Raw genomic sequence first — 14,041 nt, forward strand, 5'->3', positions numbered from 1 at the left:
AGAGCCCCAACCCCCCTGATGGGCCCTGCTCTGTGCGTGACAGAGTACAGAGCCCCCACCCCCCTGATGGGCCCTGCTCTGTGAGTGACAGGGGGCAGTGCCCCAACCCACTGATTGGCCCTGCTCTGTGCGCAACCTCCCCATCGACCCTGCCCTGAGTGTGACAGGGGACGGTGCCCCAACTCCCAATCGGCCCTACCCTGAGTGTGACTGAGGGTGCAAAATGCTACATGTATACAAAAATATAAGAAACCATCCCTATCCTCAAGGATATCATCCTGTGTTGATTTGACATTATATAGGGATCAAATATACTTTTATGCACAAAAAAAGTATACATAATGAACTATATACACATCCACAGTCATATTTATATGCAAATAAATGAAAAGTTTTCTTACTTTTCTACTGCGGATCGCTTTTGTGACTTGCTCTTGTAATTTAACGCCATCTTTGTTTCCATTCCGGTATATACAGCAACACCTGCAAAACAAAACAAAATAGTACTTTAAAATAATGCCCTAGTATGTTTCATAAGAAAAATGTACTCACCAGCATGAAAGCATCTAGGAAAATGCATTGTCTGACAGCTGTTACAATCTGACTTTTCTTTTTTTGAATTTTATAAAGGCTTTCTGATACTCATTTTAGGGAACTCTAATTACTCAACCTACTGGATGAGGAAGGCATGGAGGTTCTGTTTCTGAGTTATAACTGAGATATAAGAATGAGATACTAACTCAGTTGAAATTGATAGAGAAAAAGGATTTGGGAAAACACTATAGATAGAGCAAACGGTGTTAACAAAGACAGAAATGAAAAAGTACTTTCTGTTTGGATGGAACAATAGATTGTGATCAGAGTTTGAAAACCCCTGAATGCCAGAATCTGGACCCCTAAACATAATTTCATAAGCACTGGAGCGATAATATGAAAATCTATCAGGGTAAATAAACACAAGGAATGGGCTATTTAAAAAAATTCGTGCCCATGTGAATGGCTCTGAAATTAGCGAGAATGACAGTAATAATGGGATTAAAACTGGGGGTGAATGAAATTAGGTAAAACCAGCCTTATAAAATACTTTGTTGGAATTAGACCTTGGTTTGAATGCTAGCTCTGCCACTTACTAGTTCTACATCCTTGGGGAAGTTATTTAATCTCTGAATCTTAATTTCTCCACCTTTAGAGTGAAAAAATATCCTACATAATAGAAGGCCAATATACAAATTGTCCCCTCGACCAGGAGTTTGACCGGGAGTTCGACCAGGGGGTGGGGCCGGCTGGACAACCACCCCTGATCGCGCGCCCCCCCGCCAAAATCAGGGGCAGGGCCGGCCAGACCCCACCTGTGCTCAAATTCGTGCACCAGACCTCTAGTACCTCATAAAATTGTTGTGTGGTTTGTATGACAAGTTAGCAAAATGCCTAGAAACAAATAATCAATAAATGTTTACACCCATGCCTAACTAGTGAGATTTGAGAAGCAGTATAGGATTCATCATGCCCTCTTCCTAAAGATTTGTCCTGGAATTTCACCATTAAAATTATTCCATAAAGGCAGAACTTATAACTCAAATGGCACTAAAATTATAGAAATCAGCCAGAATTATACAATAGAGAGAAGTGGTACTGAGGCAAACAATAGCAGACCCATCCTAAAGGCATTCAAATACACATCTTTTAAGAGCGTGAAAGGTTTTAATGCTAGAGAGATGTTTTAAAATACAGCATTACATGAGAGGGTCTAAAGCTTTGGAGGTTTTCTTTGGCTTTTGCCATCAGAACATTTATTATAGTTTTCTCTTCTTAGATTGTGGTAAAATACACATAACATACAATTTATCATTTTAATCATTTAAAAATGTACAATTCAGTGGCACTTAGTATATTCACAATATTGTGCTACTATCCAACTTGAGAACATTTTCATCACTCCCAAAGAAAACCCTGTACCTATTAAGCATCAGTCCCATTCCCCTCCACTATCCAGCCCATTAATCTACTTTCTGTCTCTATGAATTTGCCTATTCCAGGTACTTCAAGTAAACGGGATCCTACAATATGTGACATTTGTGTCTAGCTTCTTTCACTCAGAATAATGTTTTCATTTGTTTAATAGTAAATAATTTTCCATTATGTGGATATCGTACATTTTTTTTATATATTCATTAGTTGATGAACATGTGGACAGTTTCTACTCTATGATGATTGTAAATAGTGCTATTATGAACATTCTCGTAGAAGGCTTTGTTTGAAGATCTATTTTCAGTTCTTTGGGGTATATATCTAGGAGTAGAACTGTTGGGTCACGTGGTAATCCTGAATTTAACTTACTAAGAAACTGCCACACTGTTTTCCACAGCAGTTGCAACATTTACACTCCTACCAGCAATGTATGAGGGTTCCAATTTCTCCACATCCTTACCAACATTTGTTACTTTCCATTTTTAAAAAAAGTATATGGACTTCTTTATCAGAGAGCCTAATACTGAGAAATAAGACAGATGAAAGAAGAGAATGAGGAAGAGGACACACCCCAAAAGCTGTAAACATTCAGTAAATAACAAGCTGGCTAGTATATGAAGGGCCATTTCTGAAGAGGGAAGAACTAGTTGACAGCTAAAGATTATCAATGATTTCACAATTTGCCTAAAATTGACTCAGAGCATAAGTTAATTAATTAACTGATTAATTATTAAATCTCCAATGCAAGAACATTATTTATTCATTCTTTTGATCCAGTCAGTATACGTTTCAACAGTACCTGGCATATAGTCATATTAATAAGAATTTGTTGAATGAATGAGTCAGCAGTTTTATTCATCCAATCTAAGAATAATCACAATAGGATTACACAGGTGGTTTACTATACCATAATGCCAGATTATATTGGTTGTCATCCACCATGAATAGAAAGAAGTGCCAGAATTATCTTCTTAGCACTCAGTTTTACAAGTATCAACAAAGAAAATATAAGAGTAAGGTTCTAGTCTATTACTCAAAGATAGAGATTAATAACAAAAACTATAACCAAAATTATATTAACACAATCTTTGTAAGAAAATTATCACAGGCAACATGTAACTAAATAACAAGTTACCCAACCAAAAGAACACAAATGCTGTGCTTTTAGAAATACTTCATAAAGTATCAACATGAATCTATAATTAAAAACTTTCAACATATACAAACCAAAAATTTCTTTTGTGTTTTTTAATCTGGCTCCACGAAGCAAGAGACTCTCTGGCCCCAGAGGTCTAGGGAAAAAACACACACAAAAAACAAAAGCATTAAATATATTAAACATTTAATTAAATTCTAAAACAGCATCTTTAGCAGAAAGTACCTGAGTTATAGTTACAACACTGCTTTTATATAGAACCAAAATCTTAGCTACTATTTAGGTCAATCATAATGTTAGTTACTATAGCAAAAACAACTGCTTTAGCATTTCAGTTACTTTAAGATTGGTGGCTCAGAAATAAGATTATGCTGGTAAATAAACTCATAAATCCACCAGACCAGTTACAAAAATTTTAAACATAAAACACAACAAAATAAAAGATCAAGCAATGATTTTTAAATGTTTAATAGAGGATGAAAATTTTGAGCAAAATTAATAAACAGTTTTCAAAGAAAATAAAGAATTAAAATGCAACGTAAATAAGAATTGTAGCATGATTTGTGTGTAAATGCATAAGCTCTGCACAATTAAAATTACTTTGGTTTATAAAACATTATGTAGTAAGTGAGTTAGTACTTTTGTAAGTGAGTTGCAACTTTACTACTTGCATTGCAAACTTCTTGGAGCTCAGGTCTTCTTGCTGTTTGAATTTCTCTCCATAAAGGAGATATAAAATGAGAAGGAATAACTAGAAAGGAAATTGTACTTTTTTAGTGATAGCAAAATGATAGACTCTGTTATGGATAAGTTAAAAAGTCTTAATTTTGTTGAGATGCCTTCGGCTTTTCTGAAATATACATACACAGTCATCCAAATCAAACAGAATTGGAACCAAGATGTCTACAAACCCAAACACTCTAAAAGATCAATGAACCAGGAGGACCAGGTGTTTGGGACATGGTTAACAAGTACGGTTTTAATATTGAGTCATATTTGGAGCACACTACATGGATATTACAAAATCTATTAACCAGAAGCCATAAAACAGCTCCTTTTCACGTGGTACTGGTTTTAACAATGAATAGAAAAACTTTGCACTCACACTGGCATATACAATTGGGATATAATGATAGAAAGCTTTGAATTAAAAGGCAGTTCATCAGCAAACTCTGGTTGTTTCAGCAAAGACCATGGCTAAAGAGTTCATTGAACATGCTCCTGTGTTAATGTTTATTAAAAATGTGAATCAATGCTGATGCATGATAGTGTTGGTGGCTTGACTTGAGGATTTCATTTTAAGAAATGCTCAACTCTTTATGTCAGTGACTTATTTCAAGCAGCCAGTTTAACTGAATGTCTCCAGAAAAAAGGTGATTTGATTTAAAAGTTCAAGGGACCATTCCAAGATTTATTTTAAATTTGGTTTATGGTCATGAGTAACAATGTAATCTCATCCTATTAGCAAATCTTTGAAATGAGTTCAAGTCCGTTCATGCAGCAGCAAGAAATTAACCTTAATATAGAGGGAAAACAAAACAATCAACCAAACAAAAAACCAATCAGAAGAGTAAATAAGAGGTTCTGGATTGGCCACTAAGTACTCTAGCTTGTGTTAAATGATTTTGAAATGAGGAAGTCTGTAACACTTATACTTGTTAAACATTATAGAAAACATTTCTTTTATTCTAGACTTTAAGTGGTGGGTAAGGATTTAAATAAAAATGTTTATGTTTCCTTTTATGTTACTACCTGATATTATTAGAAAAAAATACAAGTATATAAATAATCTTACTAAATTATTTTGATATTACTTCATGAAATTGCTTCACCCTCACTTGTTCCTTCTATAAATAACTAAAAGATAAAGTGCTAAGTGCTTTCAAGTGAACCCTTTTACATTATATGAAGCTTACTTATCTAATATTTCTTTAACTTGATTTTAGTCCCTCGCTCAAATAATGTGATTTTGTTCTTACCTTACAATTTCTTCCATTTGTTGAGTTATTATCATTCGTCCCATGAATCTATCAAAGAATTCACCATGTTACAAAAAAACCCAAATATATGTTACTTATGACATCAATAGGTGGAAAACTTTAGATACTTTTGGCACTATTCTTATACATGAAACAAACCAACCTTTTCTTTTTATGAATGGTCCAATAATTATGTTAGAAATTATAAAAATCAATATTTACCAGTCATTAAACTCTAACAATTCTTGCCATCCCACTCCAGCTATGAATGAGGTAATGAATGTAAAAATGTTTTTAAAATGGTGATATAAATGTTATATATTATTACCATTATTAGTTTTATCATCATGAGAATTTATATTTACTACATAAGTATACCTTATTTAGCCAACAATGAATGCTCACATATTTCATCACAGTTTATTAAATAAGCTTCCTGTGATTAGAATCACTCATTTACTTATTCATGCATTCATTCATCCAACAAATATTCATTGAGCAACTTATGTGTGAATTAAGTGGTGGGAATAGAGTAGTAAGCAAAAACCTATCAGTGAACTCCAAAGCTTCTAGAATAGGTGGCTTGTTATCAATGAATTTTCATAACCTGGCCTTTCAGTCCTAAATTCCACTACTTAAACAGCTCCATAGCACAGTCAATTCAAATGAACAATTATTTTCTACTACAGTGAGAAGTAAATTTTGAGTTGAAGCAAATTCTAGACAGAGCTTCATGTTAATCATTTAACTAGGCAAGGTAATATTACGCATTTCCTTTCAGTGTCCCCTATTATTCATCCTGTTTCCAGGTCACAGATGGTTTATCCCTTTGGCTTCATTGTTTCTTGCTAATCTCTTATTTCTGCTTCATTCAACTGTCTGTATCAGGGAAATGCACTGCTGTTTTTTCTTTATTTTTTTTAATCTCCACTTAATGGATTTTATGTAGCCTTGTTTCCAACCTCAACTTTGAAATTAGATTTAAAGAACTAATTCAGCTGTTGTCTCCCTGGGCATCTTCCAGAGATGATGCAGACCACTTTTTTGATTTTCCTGAGCTAAATTCCAAAAAGAGAATTCCTGTATTCTTTCATTTTATCTGTCCTGTTATCTTTAATGGTAAGGCACTTCTTGTTGGTTCATGCTAGTTCCATGCTGGATTAACTCATCTTGAACTTTCCTTAGCCTTTTCTCCAAAGCCACACTGTTTTGTTTCAAAGCAAAAATAGCTTTACCATTTTCTTTTCTGATTATAAAGACTCCTAGAGGCCTGCACAAATTCGTGCACAGGTGGGGTCCCTCCCCCTGGCTGGCGATCGGGGCCAGCCAGCCAGGGGGAGGGGCCATGGAAGGTTGGCTGGCTGCGAAAGGTTGGCTGCGTTGAGCGTCTGCCCCCTGGTGGTCAGTGCGCGTCATAGCGACCAGTTGTAATGGTCGCTTAGGCTTTTATGTATATAGATATACACTCAAACACACACATTTCATAAAATGATTCAGATAATATAAAAGGGATATTAAAAAGAAAATACCATTACAGGTAATCCCACCACTCAGATACAAACACTGTTATTATTTTGGGATATGTTTTCCAGGCTTTTTTCCATACACATATAGATAAATATGTATCTTAAAAACAAAAATGGGACCATCCCTTAAATACTGTTGGTAATACCCTCCCCCACTTAACATGTCCTGTCAAAAACAGATCTACATCATTATTTTTAATGGCCACACATAATGTTGTGTTTTGGGGATTACTGTGTAATTTATTTAAATAATTCACAACTAATGAAAGTTTATGTTTTTTCCAACTTATGGGTAGTCTAAACCAATCATTTTCAACCTATTTCATGTCATGGTACACATAGCTAATTACTAAAATTCTGTAGCACACCAAAAAGTACATTTTTTTGCCGATCTGACCAAAAAATAAAAAGGTGTAATTTTTATTCATTCACACAGACGGCTACAGTTGTGTTGGCTGTTGTTATTTTTTAATTTGACAATCTAAGGGAAAAGAGGTCAGTGCCTCTGACTAAGTAGTCAGGTATTGCATGTTTTAAAAATCCTTGCAGTGCCCTAGCCTTGACTCAGTGGACAGAACATCAGCCTGTGGGCTGAAGGGTCCTGGGTTAGATTCTGGTCAAGGGAAGACACCTTGGTTGCAGGACCCTGGTGGGGGCAAGTGCAGGAGGCAACCAATCTATATCTATGTGTCTCTCTTACATCAATGTTTCTCTCTCTATGTCTCTCCCCCTCCTTTCCACTCTCTCTAAAAATCAATGGAAAAATATCCTCGGGCGAGGATTTAAAAAATAATAAATAAGTTTAAAAATATGTTTATTAGAAAAAAAGGAATAAGTAAATAAGTTTTAAAACATGTTTATTAGAAAAAAATAGAAATTTAAAAAATAAGTAAAATAAAATAAAACTTCTTGCAGCATACTGGTTAAAAATCACTGGTTTAAACAATGCAGCCCTGAACATCCTGTATACATATCTTTTCACATTTTCATTAAGCTAAGTTCCTACGAATAGTAGAATTTCATTATTTTGTTAGAAAAAAATTCCTAGACGTGGAAGTTCTAAGTCAGAGTCTAAAAAATTAAGGATCATTCCGGCTGCTTTTGTGAGAATAGACTGCAAGAGAAAGAAAGGGGAAAACTGGTAAGAATAGCAGTAAGCCAGGTAGGAGGTTATGCTGGCTAAGAACAAATTAGTAGCAGTGAAATGAATAAAAGATGATCACATTTGGATATATTTTGCAGGTGAAGAAATAAGATGTTCTGATGGGTTGAGATGAGATGTGGGAAGGAGGTGAGGAGAGGTTAGTAGAGAGGGGATGTTGACTCCAGGGGTATTGGCCTGAAGAATTAGAAGGAGAGACCGTCATCAACTAAAGTTAGGAAAGACTATTGACATAAAAAGTTTTGGAGGGAAAATCAGCTCAGTTCTCAACATGATTAATTTGAGATTTCTACTAAATGTCTAAGTAGAACTGTAGAACATGAACTTGGATATAACAGTCTGGAATTTGGGAAAAGACATCTTGAATGGAGATATAAATCTGTGAGTTAGCATGTAGATGATTTTTAAAGCCATTACCATGGGTGCAATCACCAAAGGAGTGAGTGTAGATAGTGAAAAGTATAGGTAGGAAAGGGGAGAGAACCAAGGACAGTACTGGGGCACTCTAACATCAAGAAGTCAGGGAGAAGAGGAGAACTCAGCAAAGATACTGAAAGGAGAGACTATTGAAGTAGGAGAAAAACCAAGAGAGGGGAGTATCCTGGGAGCCATGTGAACTAATTGTATCAAAAAGGAGAAGCAATGAACTATCTAGTCACTGGATTTTGAATTGATGAACTTATTTATAACAAGGCGCCAATCAATGTTTGTAATAGCAAAACAGAGGAGTTGTTAAGTATTGAAAAATTAGGTAATGGTTAGGTAATAGTATATGCACTTAGACTATTATGCAGCCATTAGAAATGATCATTAAGAATACTGTACAGATGAGTCAATGGTGGGAAAAAGGGTGACATATGTAATACTTGCAACAATAAAGACTTAATTTTAAAAAAGAATACTGTACAGTAAAATGGAAAACTTTTTTAAATTATGAAAGCATTCCACATTCTTTCAAGAAATATTAGAAAATATGGAGAACAAAAATAAATAAAAAGCAGATGAAATCTTACCATCAAGAAATATCTAACATTTGACATGTAATTCCTCCAGAATTTTCTTTCTCTCTGTACTTATCTATTTTTCTATCTTGTCATTTAACTACCTATCAAGTACATAGAAATACACATTTAAAAAATATATAATTGCGATTATGAGAGCTACAACTATATATTTTTAAAATATAATTTTTAAAAATATATATTTTAAGAAATATCCATGGTTCTCCCTACAATGGCTCTTCTCTCAAGCCTTTCAGGAATACTTTTGTTCCTACAGATTTATTTTTTAGAAAAATATATTTTATTGATTTTTTTATAGAGAGGAAGGGAGAGGGATAGAGAGTTAGAAACATCGATCAGCTGCCTCCTGCACGCCCCCTACTGGGAATGTGCCCGCAACCAAGGTACATGCCCTTGACTGGAATTGAGCCCGGGACCCTTCAGTCCGCAGGCTGACGCTCTATCTACTGAGCCAAACCAGTTAGGGCTACAACTCTGTATCTTATTTAACATTATATTTCACTATGTTCTTATGTCATTAAGTTCTTTGAAAATATTTTTATAATCTACATATTTCCCTCTTACGTATCTATACCATGTACCCATCTAAGCATTCTCCTTCTTGGACACTTAAAATGCTTTCAATATTCCCTCCATATGTAGCATACAGAAAAATATAGTTTTATATATATAATGTCTTCACAGCTATGAGTTCCTCAAGGATAGAAACCATGCTGATTCATCTTATTTCCCATTCACCATAATGAACAGATAGGTGCGCAACAATAACTTGCTAAATGAATACAAACAGCAATAAATGTGAGTCATCTTTCTATTACAAAAGTGTTCTGTAGTAGTTACATTTATATTTAAAACAAAATATATACTTTCAGTACGGAAAAAAGAAAGATAAAATAGAGAAACAGCTTATATTTAATAGTGAATTATTTCCTATTAAAAAGTTTTAACTTTTTCCACATTTTCCAAGATAATATAAAAACTACCCACCATCACATTAGTGATATTTGATCTCATATTAATCTTATGCCTGCTTAATGCTCCATTTCATAAAATTTTTTTATAACTCACCATTTTTTGAGACAAGGAAATAATAGCAATATAGAATTCTTAAGTACTAAATTCTTCACAATTAAATCTCATAGTTTAAACTCTTAAAGCATAGGACAGCAAATTTTTAGCTAGTTAGAAAATTCTATACTTCATTTGACTATAATGAAACCACAAAATTTTATAACATCACATAGAAAACTCCATTATAAATAATATATGTATCCAAAACAAATTATGTAAGAGATTATTCTGGTAAAGCAAATGACTAATAAGATATGAATATTTCAACCAATAGAGGGAGACATATTATATGACAAGAAGCTGAGGGTGAATTTTACAATGTGGTTGTAATTTATATTCAATCATCAGTTACTGAGTAAAAATGAGTTTAGTATATCACTTTAATAATAAAAAGTTGTTCCTATTTCACAGCCCACAATAATTAGTCTATCACTGGAAGATGACTTACACTGTATTTAGTAAATCACAACATTAAAAGGAATTCGTTCCAAGTGAACACAAAGACAGAGCCCTTGCCTTCATAGAGTACATGTATACACAGAGTTCTTTTCTTCAAACGAAATAATCTTACTTCACCCTAGCCAGTATGGCTCAGTGAATAGAGCACTGGCCTGCAGACCAAAGGGTTCTAGGTTTGATTCCAGTCAAGGGCACATACATCAGTTGCAGGGTCCTCCCTATCCCTGGGCCCTGGTTGGGGCTTGTGCAGGAGGCAACCAATCAATGTGTTTCTCTCACATCGATATTTCTCTCTGTCATTCCCTCTCTCTTCTACTCTCTCTAAAAAATCAATGGAAAAATATCCTCAGGTGAGGATAAAAAAAATAATATTAATCTTACTTCTCCTATAACTATTATTGTTATAAAATTTCCTATTATAGTGATAAAGCCAGTTCATATAGAAATAGAAAGTAACAGAAAGAAATGTCTGAATAAAAGAGCACTGTTTTTGAATTGATACTCTGGATTAGAATTCTGGCAAATTCTGCTTTAGCCTTTTTTCCCTTTAATGTATCTCTCCACTACCTCCTCTTCAATAATGTCTTTATTAGCCAAAGGTTTCATTGTATGTTTATGATGGTAAAAATGAGATCTGTAAACAGGACTTAAAATGAGTAGGCTGACTATCACACCATACCTATACAAGTCTGCTTCTGGTTGCTGACATTCTATCACAGCTACAAGAGTGTCCAAATTAGCAAGTGACTGTAATACTGCTGTTTCTGGAACTGCCACATGAGTCTAAAAAAAACAACAAGGATTAAATTGCAGTTTCAAGATCTAAGTGGGACTCTACATATCATCTATTTCTTTTTTAAAAAATAATTTATTTTCAGTTACAGTAGACGTATAATATTATATAGATTATAATATAATCAGGTGTACAACTGTGATTAGACATTTATATAACTTACTAAGTGACCCCCTCTGATGAATCTAGCAACCATCTGGCACCATATATACATATATATTCCCTATGCTGCACTTTATATGCTCATCTATTTCAAATCTCCCTTATCTAAAAAAAACACCAAAATATTAAAATATTTTATTTTTCCTAAAAACACTTCCCATTTTTCTTTAACTTGACTAAACCATGTGAGGCTACCCTTGAAATAAATATATAACATTATTTCTTTTAAAAAACTTAGTGATTCTTAAAATTTTCAGTAATTTAAAAATATTTCGCCTTTATCAGGTCAAATTTTATTACCTTAAATTAACCAAAGGAAAATATCACTATAATCCAAAGGCATTTTATACACATACAAACCTTTAGGTTAGTTTCTCCATCCAAACTAGCAGTTGTAATGTGACAAGAACCATCGGGTCGACCTGAGGACAGAAGCACCAAATCTGCAGGGAAAATTTCATCTTTGGCTATTCGAACAATATCACCCACCTATGAAGAATTTTGGGGAGAGTGAATATACCAATTTTAAAAGGCAAGGACTAATTGGGTTCTAAACAAGTAGTCTATCACAATATTTTAATGTAGAAAAGCAGACTTTTAATAAAATTAATCAGATTAAAGTTTGTGACATCAAAATATAATTGATATACACAATTTACTAAATGCATACCCGGATGTTTTTTGATCTCGTTTTTACAAGGCCACCACTTCGAACAACATAAACAGGAGCTCCATTTACTTCATTATCTGAGTTGTGTCGTAACCAATCTTCATACCCCTGTAAATGTCAAAAGAATAAAAATGTGCCCGTTTTAGTATAATTAGGAGATATATTTTTTTATTGTTGACACTATTACAGATGTCCCCCATCGTCTCCTTTGCCCATCTCTACCCAGCCCCTCCCTCCCAACTCCCCTGGCCTTCACCACACTATTGTCTGTGCCCACGGGCTAGGAATATATGTTCTTTGGCTAATCTCTGCACCTAATTAGAAGATATTTTTATCAAATGAGAAAAAGAAACATAAAAATCACCCCTAAACATTTCATTCACCAGAATTATATTAGGCTATTTTGATGTATATACTCATAAAAACTTGGTTTCATTATATACATTTTCCTTATTTTCACAGTATCTCTCCGTTAATCTTTCTCAATTTCCTTATGAAAGCCACCTTCTGTCATCTTTATGAGCCCTTTTTTCACCCTTCACTTTCTCGCTACAAGATTTCTTGTATACCTCTGGTCTTCAATAATTTCTGAAATTTATATCTCCAGCTCACATCTTTCTTTTAGACTCTAAACTTGAATATCCAACTGTATTCTTAATATCTCCATTTTGATATCTAATATATTGAACATTTCAAAACTAAACTAATGATGTTATCTTCTAAATCTGTTGCATTTTCAATGTTACCCATCTTGACAAATGACATCACCATCTACTAAGCTGCTCATACTAGAAATCTGGGGAGTCACTTTTTTATTCCTACCTTTCCTTAACACCTAGTCAATCAATAAATTCTGTTTCTTCTACATACAAATGATATTTTAAACATAAAATATAAATTTATGCAGCCAGTCTGATGTGGCTCAGTTGGTTGGAGCATCGTCCCATATACCAAATGGTGGCAGGTTCGATTTCTAGTCAGAACCCTAGACAGGGAGAGCGCAAGAGGTTTGCAATGTTTCTTTCTCACATCAATGTTTCTCTCTCCCTCCTTCTTCTCTCTAAATATATCTATAATAATACCGGAGTAATGTACAAATAATGGCTCCCTCGGGGGAGGAAAACCAGGAGATGGGGGTGGGGAATTGGGGGAGGGGGGGGTAGGAGTATAAATGACTTTTATTTATATGAGATTTTGTACTTTCTATTTTTTAAAACATGTGCATCTATTATGTAAAAATATTAGAACACTATAACATATAAAGCAAATATTAAAAATTACTTCAACATCTTTTTTTCAGGGAAAAACCTTTTGGGAAACCATTCTTAAAGTATTTAAATGATGCAGCCCTAGCCAGATAATTCAGTTGGTTAGAGCATCTGAATATGTCAAGGCTGCCGGTTTGATGCCTGGTCAGGGCACATACAAGAATCAACCAATGAACGCATATAAGTGGAACAACAAATCGATGTTTCTTTCTCTCTAAAAAAAAAAATTATGTTGGCCCCACTGAAGATGTGGTATGCCAATTTTAAAGAAATTTAATGGAGGGTCAAAATGTTTTTTTCTGAAACTGTCAAAAAATATAGTTCCTTCTATAGTCAGATGAAATTAATAATAAAAACATTATCATTTATAACACAAGTTCACAAATTTTAATCCATCCTACATATTACTGCCAGATTAATCTTTCTGAAACATTGTTTTAATTCGCTATCCTGTTCAAAGCCCCCTCAATAACTCTTCAATGTTTAGACCAAAGAATCTTCCAGCCTGTTTAATTTACCAAGCTACATTTCCAGTATTACTTTTTAGTACTTTCCTACATAGTGTCAAACATTAGTCAGCCATGTCATTTCACAAAAAAGGTCTTGCCTTTCCTTACATTTAGGAATTTCCGTAAGTTGTTTGTTGCTACTTTACCTTTTCACCAATTGTCATTTTACCCCTATTCCAAGTCTCATCTCTAAAACTGTTTCTTCCACGAAACCCTCCTTGATTATCCAGACAGTGTTCCATCCTTTCTCTGAACATCTACAGCTCACTGGGACTGACCACTACCTTACTCAACTA

General features: G+C 34.1%; 1 protein-coding gene across 3 annotated transcripts in view; it reads right to left on the reverse strand.

Annotated features, from left to right (window-relative positions):
• Positions 1-14,041, reverse strand: part of ATP11B (ATPase, class VI, type 11B) — an 87,867-nt gene that overhangs the window by 52,869 nt on the left and 20,957 nt on the right. For all 3 annotated transcript variants that reach the window (XM_015566318.1, XM_015566319.1, XM_015566320.1), the window contains exons 4-9: positions 11,969-12,076; positions 11,659-11,787; positions 11,023-11,126; positions 5,104-5,151; positions 3,196-3,260; positions 402-483 (exon numbers count right to left, since the gene is read on the reverse strand). In XM_015566318.1, the coding sequence (XP_015421804.1) occupies positions 402-483; positions 3,196-3,260; positions 5,104-5,151; positions 11,023-11,126; positions 11,659-11,787; positions 11,969-12,076 (536 nt within the window). The remainder of the gene's footprint in view (positions 1-401; positions 484-3,195; positions 3,261-5,103; positions 5,152-11,022; positions 11,127-11,658; positions 11,788-11,968; positions 12,077-14,041) is intronic.

Source organism: Myotis davidii, unplaced genomic scaffold (assembly GCF_000327345.1).
Source record: "Myotis davidii unplaced genomic scaffold, ASM32734v1 scaffold102, whole genome shotgun sequence".
In the NCBI taxonomy this organism is placed as follows: Eukaryota; Metazoa; Chordata; class Mammalia; order Chiroptera; family Vespertilionidae; genus Myotis; species Myotis davidii.